The sequence below is a fragment of the Mustela lutreola genome, chromosome 7 (genome assembly GCF_030435805.1).
Source record: "Mustela lutreola isolate mMusLut2 chromosome 7, mMusLut2.pri, whole genome shotgun sequence".
NCBI classification, from domain to species: domain Eukaryota; kingdom Metazoa; phylum Chordata; class Mammalia; order Carnivora; family Mustelidae; genus Mustela; species Mustela lutreola.
In genome coordinates, this window is record NC_081296.1 from 67,355,602 (window position 1) to 67,372,505 (window position 16,904).

Genomic DNA, 16,904 nt, shown 5'->3' on the forward strand with positions numbered 1-16,904 from the left:
TCTACTCATAAAAACCAAGCCAGTCTTTCACTTGCCTTGGGCAAAAGAGACATACTCTAGCTCCCCCACCTCCCCACCCCGGATTTTCATTTAAAAAGAGGGAACAGCAATAATATTAATAGTTACCTACTTAATACTTAGTGCTCACTATGTGCCAGTCACTGTTCTAGTTGCTTTATGTGTATTAATTCACTTAAATCCCATAATCACTATGATTTAGGTACTATTAAGACCCCCATTTTATAGATGAGGAAACTGAGACACAAGGAAATTACAGAATTTATCTAGGATCACAGAGCCTAAGTACCTGGTAGGCCTATGAGGTGGGGGAATATGAAAACCTTCTTTCTTTCTTTCTCTGTTTTTTAAAGTTTTCATGTATTTATTTAAGCAATTTCTACCCTCAATGTGGACCTTGAACTCATGACCCCAAGTTCAAGAGCTACATGTTCTTCCAACTGAGCCAGCCCAGCATCTCTGAAAGCCTTCTCTTTAACACTTAGTCTACTATGGTAAGGGATAGGCATAGCTTTCCTGGCATTCTCCAGCTCCTATTTCCTATCCCTTGAATTCAGCAAAGAAACATTTAAAGGTTTCCTATAAGCTACTTCTGGTTTGCTGAACAACAAACATAAAGAACAGCAGAATGTACTCTCCTCTCCTCTTCCCCAAAAGTGATCCTACAGCCAAGACTCCTGGGTCCTCAGCCCTGAGGCTACTATTCAATACAGGAGACTTCCTGAAAGAAAGCCAGTTCCAAATGGTCCTCATGTGTCCTCATCCATATTCAAGCAAGTCACCAAATCTAGCCACTGCTTCTTCAGAACGAACCTCTCGTTTTTACAGTCCCATTGTCCCTATTCTGAACTGGGACCTTATCACCTACACCTGGATCGCTGCCACTGTCAGACCAGCAGGCTTTCAAGAGTTCAGTTTCTCTTTTTTTTAAGTCTACTTTGGGTACCACTCTAGCCCACTCTATTTCCCTGCCAGTTACACAGTAACACACCAAGCCCAAACTCCCCTTAACAATCAGGTCCTGCTATACTAAGCCAACTTCATTTCTATTCTTTTCTAAAATAAACATGTCCCTTCCTTTCTGTTAGAGAGGTCTCTTCAGTGCTCCTCACTTATGACTGTCTGCACCACTTTTTGCTTAAGCTTTTTTTCTGACCTATAGACCCTCAATTCTTCTCTATTGGTCCTTTAAGGTCTGATTCAAGCTTCCCACGTTCAAGAAGGCCTCCCTGATTTTTCCTGACTGTAACAATGTCCCTTTTCCTATTCCTCATGGATTCCTACTAGCAATAATAATGGTGAAAATCTGTTCAGCACTTACAATGTATCTGGCAATAGTGTGCATACATGGGTCACTAAATTTTCACACAAACCTTGTGTGTTTCCTTTATCAATCAGAAAGAGACTGGCCTGAGTCCTAACAGGCTCCTTCCACAACCTGCACTATTAACAATACCTTGCATTGCCTATCCTGGCCCAAGTTCTTACTTAATCACTATCTTCTATGGGTGTCCAATTATTCCATGTGTATTATTTAAAAAATCTCTATCTAGTCATATTGTAGGACAGAGAGCATCCATCAGTGTAAAGAAGAATGCCACAAATACTAGTCAATTAATACTAGAATCTCTAAGGGGACCGATCAACACTAGACCAAGCCTAAAAATGTAAACTGAGTGATTTACTCCGAAGTAATTTATTTGTTCTCTCATTTAAAATTGGACACAATTCTGCCATTCTCTGCAGAATTCAGACTTTGAGTGAAGATGGACAAAAGGCATCAGCATTTTCAACACTATTGCCTACAATAGGAAAACCCCCACTGGCTCTTTCTGGAAGCTGTGCTTGAGTCTGGCGCCTTAGACCACTCGGCCATCCTGACACTGCCACTGGCTCTTTCTGATGCTGCATCTTTTGTCTTGCTTTTACATGAGGTATAATCCCACAATTTTTAGCATCAGTCAGAATCCTCAGGAAGAAAATTACTAACTGCCTGACAAAGAAAAGAAAATCATTGTGAAAACTTACTGCTATCCACAGTGTCCACAGACCTAGGATTTCGAAGCACACAATGCTTACATTTGTAAAGGAGCAGAGCAAATCTGATGACAGGATATTTTGGAGATTCAACAGGATATGCAAAATTATAGAAAATCTACTTTAAACTTTCAGAGAGAACAAGGATGAGAAGACAGAGTTAATGTAATGGAGGCCTCTGATTGGATAGGGGAGAAACACTACTTGCTCAACACATATAAAATGACTATTACTGGGGCGCCTGGGTGGCTCAGTGGGTTAAGCCGCTGCCTTCGGCTCAGGTCATGATCTCAGGGTCCTGGGATCGAGTCCCGCATCGGGCTCTCTGCTCAGCAGGGAGCCTGCTTCCCTCTCTCTCTCTGCCTGCCTCTCCGACTACTTGTGATTTCTCTCTGTCAAATAATAAATAAAATCTTAAAAAAAAAATAAAAATAAAATGACTATTACTGGAAAATGACAGTTGATGTCTCATCTAAAAGATAGTACCCTTAGTTAGTTACCTAAGCCTGAGGCAATGGTGCAGCAGGAATTTGTAATGGGAAGTTCTATATTATGAATCATTTCATAGGTGCTTTCTTAACATTCACATTTTTTCCTGGAAGTCTCAGTGGCAACCAGATCTGATTCAACTTAGGTTTTTTGAGCTCATAAAAGGTAAAAAAAAATTAAAGCTAAGGGGAGAGGTTGGCAATTTAACTTCAAAGTAACTCCCACATTTAGTGACTAATTATCATTTATTTATTTTTTATTTATTTTTATTTTTTTTTTAAAGATTTTATTTATCAGAGAGAGAGAGGGGGAGAGAGCGCGCACAGGCAGACAGAATGGCAGACAGAGGCAGAGGGAGAAGCAGGCGCTCCCTGCTGAGCAAGGAGCCCGATGTGGGACTCGATCCCAGGACGCTGGGATCATGACCTGAGCCGAAGACAGCTGCTTAACCAACTGAGCCACCCAGGCGTCCCGACTAATTATCATTTAAATGGGTTAAAAGAGGTGGGGAATTTGGGAGGACTTGAATAAAATAAGATTTTCTTTTTTTTTTTTTTTTTTTTTTAAAGATTTTATTTATTTATTTGACAGAGAGAGATCACAAGTAGACAGAGAGGCAGGCAGAGAGAGAGAGAGAGGAGGAAGCAGGCTCCCTGCTGAGCAAAGAGCCCGATGTGGGGCTCGATCCCAGGACCCTGAGATCACGACCCGAGCCGAAGGCAGCGGCTTAACCCACTGAGCCACCCAGGCGCCCCTAAAATAAGATTTTCTTAAGAAAAATACTTATCAGGAAAAAGTATGAAGTATCCACAAGCTAGGTAAGTTAAAACAAGAACGGGAGAACTAAAAGAACTAAAACAAGAAGGGGAGAACTAAAAACTAAACCAGATAGAAGGTTTCCCCACAGTGGGAAAGTGAGGATACCTAGATTCGGTATTCAGGTTTATGGAGCTCAGTGAGACATTCTAGAGAAAAACAACTAACAATTAAAGGATAAGAACAACTAACTTAGCCAGTAAAGAGGAAAGCAAATCAATGGATGGCCACAAAGCATGGCCCAGCAATGACTAAGTGGAAATGTATTAAGAGAGAGCACCTCCGTGAAGCTGTATATGCCAAGCCGGACGGCATGAGGGGAGAGGGAGGTGACAGCTGAGGAGGGCTGGAGGCACTGGCTTTATAGGTCAATGAGAGGGAGTTGCAGGGAATGAGGGAGTGAAATAGAAAACAGGAACATTTTGAGAGGAACTCGGAAAAGTTGGGCCAATGCTTGGAGGGTGAAACTCTCACCCAAGAGAATCGGTGGGAGCTCAGCATTGGGAAGGCCGAAAGCTCTTTGTCCCATATTGTCTCATGGGACATAGAAGAATCTTCACATTGCCACCAAGAGAGAAAAGCTCCTCCTTCTTTCTCTACATGTGAGCATTTAAAACAGGTCTGACCCAAGAACAAAACAAACATGGGGCACCTGGGTGGCTCAGTGGGTTAAAGCCTCTGCCTTCGGCTCAGGTCATGATCCCAGGGTCCTGGGATGGAGCCCCACTTCGGGCTCTCTGCTCAGCGGGTGTCTGCTTCCCCCTCTCTCTCTGCCTACCTCTCTGCCTACTTGTGATCTCTGTCAAATAAATAAATAAAATCTTAAAAAAAAAAAAAAGAACAAAACAAACAGCGCAGTTTATAACAACCCCTCACTAAAGACAGACAAATGCAAAGAGATCCCTACTTTAGGAAAAATATACAAAGAACAAAACAATAAGGGGCCATTAATCACATGCTAAAATCTTGTTTTTAACTAACAGAGTGGGCCAGAGTCCCACTGTTTACAAAATACACGTTTATATATGCATTTTCAATCATAAGACATTAAGTTTTTCCTGACATCTTAGGCTGACTAACCTCTTCCTTGTCCATAAATGGTTCTGGGGAATCTTCCAAAGCTAAATAAATCTTAGGACAAAGGAAGAATGCCAGGCAAGCAGTTAAGCCTATTGTTTCTCTAATCTCTCTCTCTCTCTCTCTCACACACACACACACACACACACATACTGATTTCACACAAAGCATAACCTAGAAATTCATTTCAATCTTGAGGAACATTTTACTGAGAAGTATTCCAGGAGGTTCTGATTTACAAGTAGGTCCCCAAAGCCTTCCCCTCAAAATTAAATGTAAATTACTTTGGAACTAGGAACTCAGAACATTCAGAGCCCTTTCTCTCTAGTTCCTAGGATGAAAAGGGAATTCCTACCTCTACTCCTCTAGGGATGGGTTCAGCCTACTTTGTTTCTCTGTGGCTGGCAGGAGCTCCTAACCTCACAGGGCAAATTATGTGAATACTGGAAGCATAAAGCAGGATTTCCTTGCTCAAATCTGTTTTTTTCTTGACTATGCAAATAAATGACTAGAAGAACTATCCTGTCCCTTTTTAAAGATTTATTGATTTGCAAAAGAGAAAAAGCGTGCAAATGAGCTGGGGGGGGGGGCAGAGGGAGACAAGCAGACCACACTGCCCACCAGTGAGCAGACCCTGAGATCATGACCTGAGCCAAAATCAAGTTTAACTGACTGAGCCACCCAGGTGCTCCAATAACTACTTAAGAAACCACAGACCAAACCTGAGACAGGCAAGCTGAGATGCGTTTTAATTACATGAACTTATACTTTCTACTGAACTCCAGACCCTGCTGCCTGGGTGACCTCGCCCTTCAATGTTTGCTAAGAATCTTGAACTGAATACACCCCAAACCAAACTCTCAATTTCCCCTCTCAAACCCGTTCCTCCCAGCATCTTCCCTTTAATTGGTAATTGATGTCTCCATCATGCCAGGTGCCTAAGTCTAACATCTTGGGAGTTTTCTTTGACACCTCCTACATATCCCACATCCAACGTAGCAACAAACTCTACAGCCCGTGCCTCCAAAACACATGGCAATTCCTATTATTTCCGCCTGCCTCCAGCTTCTACACCTGTCCAAGTCACCATCACGTAGTGTCTAACTCTTACCTGAACTTCCTGCTTTTACCTTTCTCCTTGTAGATCTTCCCACACTATTCCCCAAAACCAGAGGGATACATTTAAAACTCAAGCCACATCAAGTTACCGCTCTGTTCAAATGCTTCCAGGGGCCTCCCATCTCAAAAGTCTTACAAGCCCATGAAGCCTTCCACGATCTGCTTCACAACACTTATCTGGCAGCCTCTCCTGCTCATCCGTTCTGTTTCACCTACAAACGGCTGCTCACTGTGGTCCGATCACGCCAAGCATGTTCTCGCCACAGGGCTTTGCACTTATCTCTTCTGCACGGAATGCTCTTCCTTCTGCCAGATACATGCTTGGCTTGCTTTCTTACTTTCTTTAGATCTTGGCTCAAGTGTCACCTTATCAGAGAAGCTACACCAGCACACATAAAACAACCATCCCCAATCATGAATGGTATCTTGAAGAATAAACAGAAGTTTACCAGGTGGAAAAGGTGCTGAGCAAAGAGTTCGTGCAGCAGTGTAATACAGTATGGTACATCCAAGCACAAAAAGTCAATCATTACTTCTGGAACATAAATTTGGAGAAGGGGTCTGGCAGTTAGACTGAAAAGGATAAAAGCCACAAAATAAAGGGCACCGTGTGCCATGTAAAGGAGCTTATCCTTTGTCTTGTAAGATGATGAAGACTCCCTGAGAGTTTGAGGCAAACTCAGCAGCAAGGGTAACAAAGAAGGGTGTAAGTAAACCAAGAGAATTAATATGGGGCTGGGGGCTGAGACTGGACTCCGAAAGATTCACTAGGAGAAAGTGGTGACTCCTGTACTCACATTGAGATTATGACTAAGTTAGGACAGTATGGAATGCTTAAAAAAATAGAGCTGAGAACCAAGGAGTAAAGAGAAAGCCAAATTTCTGCTCTCTGATGTCACATCAAGTGAGCCACCACGTCAGAGAACCCACAACATAGCAACCACCAATGACAGCCTTCCCTTAAGATGACCGAAGCTGATGATGGGTACGTTAGATCTAGCATCGATCCAGCGACACTTCCAGCAGTTCTTAGGCCATGGAGTCTTGTCCAAACCTGGTTAACTGGCTGATGAGCTTTACGTGCCAAGGAAAGTACAGCTGAGTTCTGTATATTCTACTTAGTGATGTTACAGAATCTGCTTCTTTCTTGAGGTCGGGTAGCCCTATGGTATAGTAGTTAATAAGGAGAGAGAGTGGACATAGCCTAGGGGTGCAGATTAGGGAACATGGGCTCTAGTTCTAGCTCTGTAGCTTGTGAGTCTATTCATACCTCTTCTCCCCCTTCTACCTCATTTATCCATGACTCTACAGGGTTTGCATTCTCCTCCTGTTTCTGGGAATTTTCATGCTCTATATTTCAAAAAGCACCACCACAGTAGCCACATAAAATGACATTTTTAGAGCCATTACATGCTACAAAACAATTTCATATGCATTTTTATGTCTCAAGGTTACTGAAATTGTTATTAAATATATTTGAACACTGGGAAAAATTCTGAGATTCAAAAGGAATGTTCTTTTCCACTTCAGTCAACTGAAGTATTCTTCCAAGGAGGCTGGGTATGAAAGGATAAATAATTTTGATACAATGTCTTCATTTTTAAAATTAACAATTTCATTGTGAAGTTTGGGATAAAAAAAAATGAGTTTTTCCCATGGTGGAATAATGCATAAAAGCAATAAAACAATAATTTCTGATTTGTTCAGTTATAGCTCCTAAAAACAAATTGTTAACCCAGCCAGATTATTTAAATCTGTTTATTCACTGAGATACTCCAAGTGTTTAGAACAATATTGGACACATAGTTGGCATTCACTAAAAATTTGTTGAATGAATGTGTAAGAAACCTATTCACACAGAATGGACAGCAAAGTCCAGAAGGAAAGCTAAAATGTCCTAGTTCCAGCCAAAATGCAACTATTATCTTTTAACATAATGAGGCAAAGAAATAAAAAGTGTGACCCAAAGTAAAGGGTAATGCCAACTGAACAACATATTTAAAACCTGCATATCTGGTATGTTGTGCTCTTATTACTCACTGTATCTGCAGCAGTGAGATTGATACCAAGTCCTCCAGCTCGTGTGCTTAGCAGGAACACAAAGATGTCATTCCTGTAGAAAAGGGAAGAAGATATGTTAAGAGGGAATACTGCAAGAGAAAGAAAGCATGTGGCAATAGACAGGGATCTCTGAAAACAGAGTGGTGTCCAGAACTGGAAAGGGTTACCCAGGCCTGATCCACATTTCCTGACATACTGTACCAAGGTGCTCTGATGTTAAAATGAAATCATGGTTGTCATCTTTTAATGTGCAGATATACTTCTGCTGCCTACTAATACTGATGGACTGATAGGTGGTATAATTATAAATATGTAGCAAACCTCAACAGAAAAACATGTGATCATGGAAGTAGCTACATAATAGTCGTAGTTCAAACAAGTCAAACCATTTGAAGTTCACACAGAGGGTACAAAAACCAGTATTCCTTGGCGCTTCCCCCAGGAATCATGACTACCAATAATGTGGAAACTAACGATTTTAATTCCCAAAGCACTCATTTTCAGAAGAATAAAATCAGTCCCAGAAAAATGACCCTGAGGTCAGTACTAAGAACCAGGTCATGGCTTCAACATATTAAGCTGAATTTAGGATCAATCTATGAAGACTTAAAGTACTTTTTAAAAGGGGTGCCTGGGTAGCTCAGTGGGTTAAGCTGCTGCCTTTGGCTCAGATTATGGTCTCAGGGTCCTGGGATTGAGCCCCACACTGGGCTCTCTGCTCGACTGGGAGCCTGCTTCCCTTTCTCCCTACTTGTGATCTTTCTCTCTCTCTCTCTGTCAAAAAAATAAATAAAATCTTAAAAAAAAAAAAAAAAAGAAAGAAAGAAAGTACTTTTTAATGAATGGCAACATAGGCCCCATGATTGGATACAGTTGCCTCAAGTTTCTCTTGACATCCCTTGGCCTTTTAAAGAAACCCAGAATTACAAGAAAATCAGTAGGTACCACTGTCACTCATTCAGACAACAAATATTTACTGAATACCTTCTAGGAATAGGGCCCAAGCCAGATCACAGTTAGGAGCCTTGGACCACAAGATTTATCTAAGATTTATCTATGTACACACACACACAACTAGGGGCTCAGTTTGAACCCAATTCTTGCATATTTTTAAAGATTCTCTTGCATTTTTTTTTTTTTAAGGGCAAAGTGAAGTGAAAGTTTATTAAATGAAGGTGAGAACATAAAGGAAAGAAAAAAGCGCCCGAGAGTGAGTGGGCTTCCAAGTGGATTGACACTGAGGGTTTTCACGAACAATCTTTTTTTTTTTTTACTTTGGAATACGGCAAAGGCAGTCCTTCTTTTTTTTTTTTTTTTTTTTTTTTTAAATAAATAAACATATATTTTTATGCCCAGGGGTGATTCTCTTGCATTTTTATATTCCTGCCACCCAAGGTTATTTTCCAGAACATTTCAGAGAGAAAGGAACTGCAGTATACCAGTGAGCAAACTTCAGTCCTTCAAATCAAGCTGCTAATCCCTTTTCTCATGATTAAAATGAGGAATACAACGAGAAATTCATTTAGACCAGTGTTATTCAAATTGCAGGTCACACCTCTTACTGGCCATGAACTCAGTTCAGTAGATCTGAACAACATTAAAGAAAAAAGAAAGGAATAGAACAGATTAGAAAATACAGGGGAACCTGGCTGACTTAGTCGGAAGAGCATTATGACTCAAGTTTCAGATACGGCATAGAGGTATTAAGAGGTACTAAATTCCAGTGTAAAATGAATTTTATTTATCCCTTGATGCTTTTCTTCCTTGGTAAAAAGTCATTTGACTGAAGGTCTGTTTCCTGGACTATAAAATGAGGATGCTCTGAATACAGCTGAAGTGACTAAGCAATGACACATCAACAGTAAACATGAGTATCAGGAAAGGAACTATTTTGAAATTAGCATCCTGGTTAATCACGAAGCTGTGCTGGTCCTAGAGAAATCAGTCCATTATTTGCATTTAGTTACATACAAGATTCCTAGAGGCAGAATGATAACAAAGTATGTCTGCATGCCTGTTATAAGGCCAGATTCCAAAAGCTCTATACTCTACTCTCACTGAAGTTCTACTAGTTTTTTGTGTTGTTTTTTTTTTAAGATTTAATTTATTTATTTGAGAGAGAGAGAATGAGAGAGAGCACATGAGAGGGCAGAAGGGTCAGAGGGAGAAGCAGACTCCCCTGCAGAGCAGGGAGCCCAATGCAGAATTTGATCCTGGGACTCCAGGATCATGACCCGAGGTGAAGGCAGCCGCTTAAACGAACTGGGCCACTCATATGCCACTGAAGTTCTACTAGTTTATCCTTGAATTTTATCATCAAGTTTAATGTTTCATAACTTTACTTATTTAGATTATAAAATGTCCCCATTTATAGTTAATACATAGAGGCAAAACCAAAAAGTTAAAAGGCACATGCTAGTTTGCAAACACATTTTCCTATAGATATGAGATGACGTAAATGGAAGCTTGATACCTCATAGCCCAGAAGAGCGTATCTAACCACAGTGAGGCTGCAAATAAAAACTGACTGAGCTTCCCATGGCTACACTAATCTCCACAGAAAAATTTTTCCCTCTTTGACCCTGAGAAGACGGTCCCTCCCCATACTTCTCTCTCCTGCTTTGGTGGATACAGAAGCAGCAGTCAGAGGCTTCTCTCCCATATCTGTGCGAGAGCTGATGGAGCCACCCAATGGCTGGAACTCTTGGGAATTCCTAAAGAAGTCCAGAGCCTGAGCAAGAGGTAGGGGCAGGGGAAGGAGATGAGACAGGGAGGGAGGTAGAAAGCAGTTGGGAACTACAATAATAAGGAAGGGTAAAGCAGGGGTGTCTGGATGGCTCAGTAGGTTAAGGGTCTGACTGTTGATCTCAGCTCAGTTCTTGATCTCAGGGTCTCAAGTTCAAGCCCCATGTTGGGCTCCACACTGGATGTGGTATCTACTTAAAAAAAAAGCAAGGTAGGAACACCGGGGTGGCTCAGTCACTTAAGCATCTACCTTCAGCTCAGGTCATGATCCCAGAGTCCTGGGATTGAGTCCTAAATCAGGCTTCTTGCTCAGTGGGGAACCTGCTTCTCTCTTTCCCTCTGCCTGCTTGTGCCCTCTAGCTCTGTCAAGTAAATAAATAAAATCTTTTTTTTTTTTTAAAGATTTTATTTATTTATTTGACAGAGAGAAATCACAAGTAGATGGAGAGGCAGGCAGAGAGAGAGGGAAGCAGGCTCCCTGCGGAGCAGAGAGCCCGATGCGGGACTCGATCCCAGGACCCTGAGATCATGACCTGAGCCGAAGGCAGCGGCTTAACCCACTGAGCCACCCAGGCGCCCCAGTAAATAAAATCTTAAAAAAAAAAAAAAAAAAAAAGGGTAGAGGCAGAAAGATGGGTCATTTCCATAGTCTGGACAGCCAGAGATAAATCCCCAGATATGGAAAAATAAGGATTATGGAAACCTCACATTGTTAAAATAAATTACTATCCATCCTAGAACACACTGCTGGATCATTTATAAACAAAAACATCTAAATCAAACTGCTGAGAAGTTCCTTTCAACTTAATTAATCTAGTACTGATAATGTGAATTACTGTTTTGGGGGCTCTGCCTAAAAGGAAGAAAACAGGATCCCTGAAGGCAACAGGATGGTTTGGGTGCCCTCTAGGGGGCTGGAAACGAATTTCAACTCAGGGTTTCTGTTGAACAGGCCTCCAAGAGCAGGCTTCTGGGTGGTCTGTGAAGGAGCTTATGAAATCACGTAGAATAGACATGCTTAGGTCTTCTCACTCTTATTCTTGTTTAAAGACCCACTGAGGCACTATGCACCAAAATGTCCAAATAGTCCTGGGCATGTAGCCTAACCGAATGCAGTGAAGACTTGCTCAATGACTGAAAGAGAGCCAGAATGCTGGAACACTCTAAGAAAAATCAATGCTACACTCACTTTTTCTTACGTTTTCCAAAGGGATCAGATGATGTGTGTGTGTGTGTTAGAGAGAGAGAGAGAGAGAGAGGGATCCATTTGGTAAATGGCATTGGTAGTAAGAAGGGAAGTGAAGGCTGAGGCACTCCAGAGCAAAGACCTTGTGAATGGCTTCTAGGATCATGCACTAATCACATGTTCTGAATGTTGCCCAGTCAGGACATCCTGGCCAAACAGTCTTTGGTCTCAGTCAGACTTTTTCCTGGAAGGATCCCTCATAAATAAATCTTGTATGAAGGGAATGTAAATTGCTTTTTATAGGAGTTCTTGTTTACTCTGGCTGACCTTTGAGCCACAGGGCTCTCCAGTTGAAACCACCTTTTTTTCTTTTTGATGTCTTTTCATTATAATAATGAAAATATTTGGCAAGCCATGCTTTTTTGTTTTCAAAAACACCTGTCTTTTCTCTATATTGGGCTACATCAGTCACTCAAATTTAGAAGTTGAGAACTTCCCATTTGGAGGGGTCTTCCAGGGAAGCATCTTATAAGCACAGGCACAGTTCAGACCCTATATATGAGAAGAGATTATGTCCTACTCCTAATTCCAACTCTAGTCAACTACCTCATCATGTAGGCAGGGAAGGATACATTAGTTTGTTTTTCTCATTTTGCCTAATATTAGACACATGTGTTAAAATGATGGCTACTCAAATACTGAATCTCAATAAGTATCATTTCCTCCCTCTGGAAGCTTAAGTAAGGCTTCCCAAGAAAGCTGTATAAAAACAAGTATTTATGAAGCAGATTTAGTATAATTTAATGGTGAAAATACCCTTCTTTTAGAGCTAAGCTTTTCAAAACTATTGTGCGACACTGGGATTGCCCAAACAAATGTTCCACAAATTACATGGACAGTTTCAGAAGTAATAAATTAGATACATCTACTAGTCGCTTCCACTAAAAGATCACTATAAAATATACTGAGCCTGGGATCTCATGTCCACTGGGTCAGCTAGAAGAAGAGCTGTACCTCTATGATTCAGAAGATCGAATTATAACAAATCAACATACTACAGCTCTGGTCAGACTCTAAATTGGCAGAATTTTCTACAGGGTAATGCGACAATTTGAAAAGTCTTAAATATTCAAATCCCTTCACTCAGTAATTTTCTTTGTCTGAATCTATTAAGAAAACTAAAATGCTGACAAAGCTTTGTAAACAAAGATAGTCACTCTAACAACAGAAATATAAATATCCAGTGTAATGGAGTATTAGTCATTAAAAATGATTACAAAGACTTTTTAAACGATATGTGAAGATGTTTAATATATAATGTTAAGTGGAAGAAATCAGGACAAGCAATCATATCCACAATATGGTATCAACATGTAAATACAACCACATACATATTAAAGACCAGAGGGATATACCTAAGAGTTGAAGCTCTTAGGTTGGAGTAGGCAAGGAAAAAGTAAAATATGTTTCATTTGATTTCAGAATCAAGAAAAGACTAAGATCAGCTGGTCAAAAAATTTTTCTTGGGGGAACATAACAATATGATGGAGTTATAGGGAAGCACTATCGTTGCAACCTCCTGGCATAGTCGAAAATCTGGACATAACTTCTGATTCTCCAAAAACTTAACTACTAACAGCCTACTGCTGACTAGAAGCCTCACTAATAATACAAGCAGTTGATTAACACATACTTTGTATGTTATGTGTATTTTATATTATAATGTTACAATAAAGTGAACTAGAGAAAAGTTATTAAGAAAAGCATAAGGAAGGGGTGCCTGGGTGGCTCAGTGGTTTAAAGTCTCTGCCTTCAGCTCGGGTCATGATCCCAGGGTCCTGGGATTGAGCTCCGCATCGGGCTCTCTGCTCAGCAGGGAGCCTACTTCCTCCTCTCTCTGCCTGCCTCTCTGCCTACTTGTGATCTCTGCCTGTCAAATAAATAAATAAAAAATCTTACAAAAAAAGAGAAAAGCATAAGGAAGAGAAAATACATTTATAGTACTGTTTTATATTTATCAGTAAAAAATCCATGATATAAGTGGACGAGCTGTGCAGTTCAAAACCATGTTGTTTGGAGGTCAACTGTATTATGCTTATACATGTCTCAATCAATTTAAGAATCTGCCAATAGCTTCTGTTAGGTGAGAAGCTAGGTTAGGCCGTCAGCACAGTTGCTCCTAGGTAACCAAGTGGAATAGGCTCAAAGCAGATCGTCCCTGTCCATTGTTGGTCAAATAACCACTTGAAATCAGATGTATAGGGACGCCTGGGTGGCTCAGTTGGTTGGATGACTGCCTTTGGCTCAGGTCATGATCCCGGAATCCCGGGATCAAGTCCCACATCGGGCTCCCAGTTCCATGGGGAGTCTGCTTCTCCCTCTGACCTTCTCCTCGCTCATGCTCTCTCTCACTGTCTCTCTCTCAAATAAATAAATAAAATCTTTAAAAAAAAAAAAAAAAAAAAAGAAATCAGATGTATATCTTCAATTTAGAAGTTATGGGCTATAGGAGTAAAAGACTAAACCGAAACACGGGTTATCTCCTTACTTGTGCTTCATTATAAAGCATGCAATAGCAAAAAATATCAATCAGAGGGCACTCTATGTGGAGCCATGAATGTATTTTAGGCTAAACTGTTTTATATCTGAAGTAAACCTTGCTTTAAAACTGAAATGAAAGAAATGAAAAACTGTGGCCTAAATACAAATGACTAAGTGCTTAATTTTCTTCCCGAGAATTCAAAACTTAAATACTAACCACCTACACAATTAAAGTCCAAAAATCCAGAACTGTTGAGATTTACAGAACATTAAGATCTGCTCTATTCTTCAGTTATCCAGGTCTAAGTTCAGGAGCCCTGTTACCAGCTAGTGGAGCTTGGCTTTCTCCTTGGAGGGAACAGTAACCAGACTCTGCTTATTATAATGAGAACCTGCACTTAGGATAATTATGACTCCGTAAGCCACCAGCATCCAGCAGGCGGTACTTGAAATTTCATAGGCTCATTATCAGGTGGGAGAAGTACTGTAACTGAGAGCCGCCAGCTGAACAGATTGGGCATCACGGCGATTTGTCATACTGTACTGTATTACTACTACAGTGCTAGAGGGAAAACAGGAAAAAGGAAGGTATTTTCTTTAAACTTATACAAAAGAGGTAAGGAAAACAAACTAAAAATCAACTATAAGTCAATATCCAGAGACAGCCACTGTTAACATTTAGAAATACAGCCTTGTGGATTTCTTTCTACACATATATTATCCACATAAAGGAGGATCTTGATTCATACAGAGAAATCATTTCTTTTATTGCCCAAATAAAAGGGTAGCTAATTCGGTAAGAAGACATGTATTTTTTTTTTTTTTAAAGATTTTATTTATTTATCTGACAGACAGAGATCACAAGTAGGCAGAGAGGTAGGCAGAGAGAAAGGGGGAGGCGGGCTCCCAGAGAGCCCAAAGCGGGGCTCAATCCCAGGACCCTGAAATCACGACCTGAGCCAAAGGCAGAGGCTTAACCCACTGAGCCACCCAGGTGCCCCAGAAGGCACATTTTGAATTCAAAAATTATTAAGTATTTGTTCTCTCTCTCTCTCTCTCCCACACACACATTGATCTGAACCAATAAAAGCCGATTTAGCTACCTCTTAAAATGACTATATCGTGACTGCTTAAAAGTATGAGGGATGCTGAGATCTCTTTTAAACTCATCATCTTAAGCACTAAAGGAAAATTAAATGAGAATTTTTATAATTTCTATTATTGTTACCTGTTCTGAAAATCAGCAACCATGTCCCGCCTCTCTGAGATCTTGGATGAGCCATCGAGCCTCATGTAGGTATGCTTCCTGTAAACCATGTATTCCTGCCAATCAGAGTAAACAGAAATCAGATGTAAACTGCTGTGTTCTAATTCCCACAACATCTACCCACCTTCTACTTCATCCTTACTGGGGCAAGTCATTATATCCAGAACAAGAAGAAAGTAATCTCAAAAGTATGAGAACTTAACTTGCAAATGAATTCACTGCCTGTATGTGAAAACTGAAGGTATCATGAAGACTACAGCCACCCTCAATTTCAACTTGGAAACTAATCGTATTCCTGCAGATTTCAGTAGGTTTCATGAAAATAAACCAACAAAATAAAATGAAATTTCGTAACAAAAATGGCCTTTCAGTCAGTGACCAGATGTTTCTCACAGCTATGGAATATCTAGTTCTCTTTCCATAAGGAACTTGCTCTAGTGTTTTGCTCCCCAAAGCACGCATCATTGTTAAGGGAAGCCTAAGCATCAGAGTGAACAGAAGATGAGGTAATCTTCCATGGCAGAGCATGTTCTAGACTTCACCTGTAAGAGGAATTACAACTTTTAATAATGGAGAAGAAACTTCAAGAGATGCAAGGGAGAGAACATAATGCCATCTTTAGAAGCTGCAATTCCTCTTACAAATGATGTCCAAATGAGCACTGATTTCCTCTTTCTTACCCCCGACTATATGGATTACACTTCAAAAAGTCCATTTGTAGAGGAACCATTATCAAAAATTCAACATAGCTGCTTATTTATAAGAAACACCATGAAACAATTATTTCAGTTCTAAAATAACTTTTTCTTATTGAAAAAGACTAGTTATTTCTACATTTGGGAGATGTCTGTGTTAATTCTCTATGGTCAGACGTTCATTTGTTGCAATATTTTCTTATTATACCTGGTTGGGTGTCTCAGCACACAAGGTTGCTACAGCTGGGTATGGCTGGTACAGTGCGTGTGGCAGCCTACTCTCAGAGCAAGTTAGTACCCAAACTCCTTTAATGGCTTGGCAGAGGTCTCTGGCTAGGGTATGTATGAGGACAGGCTGGTGACAAAGTAGACAAGCTCACTGAGGAACACATCATTGTGGTTTGTATATATTTTTACTATTTCTTTCTTTCTCCAGTGGCTCTCTAAGGGCTTTGATAATCAAAGAGGAGTAGAACATATTCAAAGAAGAGTTTCAAGTTCATATTTAGTGGGACAGCCCTATAATGGCACTGGATTAATGGCAGAAGAGTAGGGGTATTTTACATAAGGAAGGATTCAGGGAAAAAGGTGAAAAATGAGAGCATGACGATAGTCTTGAAAGGCTCACTATAGCTTGGCAGTTAATCCAATCAGGAGATGCTGCCATCCAGAACAACCAAATAACTAGATTATACACAGAGACAGCCACTGGTTGGACTTCTACCACAAGGTGGGCTTTCTGCAACAAGCACTCTTGCCTTCTGAACCAGAATTTCTAACCACAGTGAGAGCATTGATGAAGGAATCTTCTTATAGATCTTTCTGTTGATATCACTTGTATGTCAAGGTCAGC

The 16,904-nt window shown here is 40.5% G+C and overlaps 1 protein-coding gene across 3 annotated transcripts in view; it reads right to left on the reverse strand.

The window, feature by feature from the left end:
* INO80 (INO80 complex ATPase subunit) overlaps positions 1–16,904 on the reverse strand; it is a 139,309-nt gene that overhangs the window by 9,022 nt on the left and 113,383 nt on the right. For all 3 annotated transcript variants that reach the window (XM_059181196.1, XM_059181195.1, XM_059181194.1), the window contains exons 28-29: positions 15,318–15,412; positions 7,597–7,669 (exon numbers count right to left, since the gene is read on the reverse strand). In XM_059181196.1, coding sequence (XP_059037179.1) covers positions 7,597–7,669; positions 15,318–15,412 — 168 coding nt within the window. The remainder of the gene's footprint in view (positions 1–7,596; positions 7,670–15,317; positions 15,413–16,904) is intronic.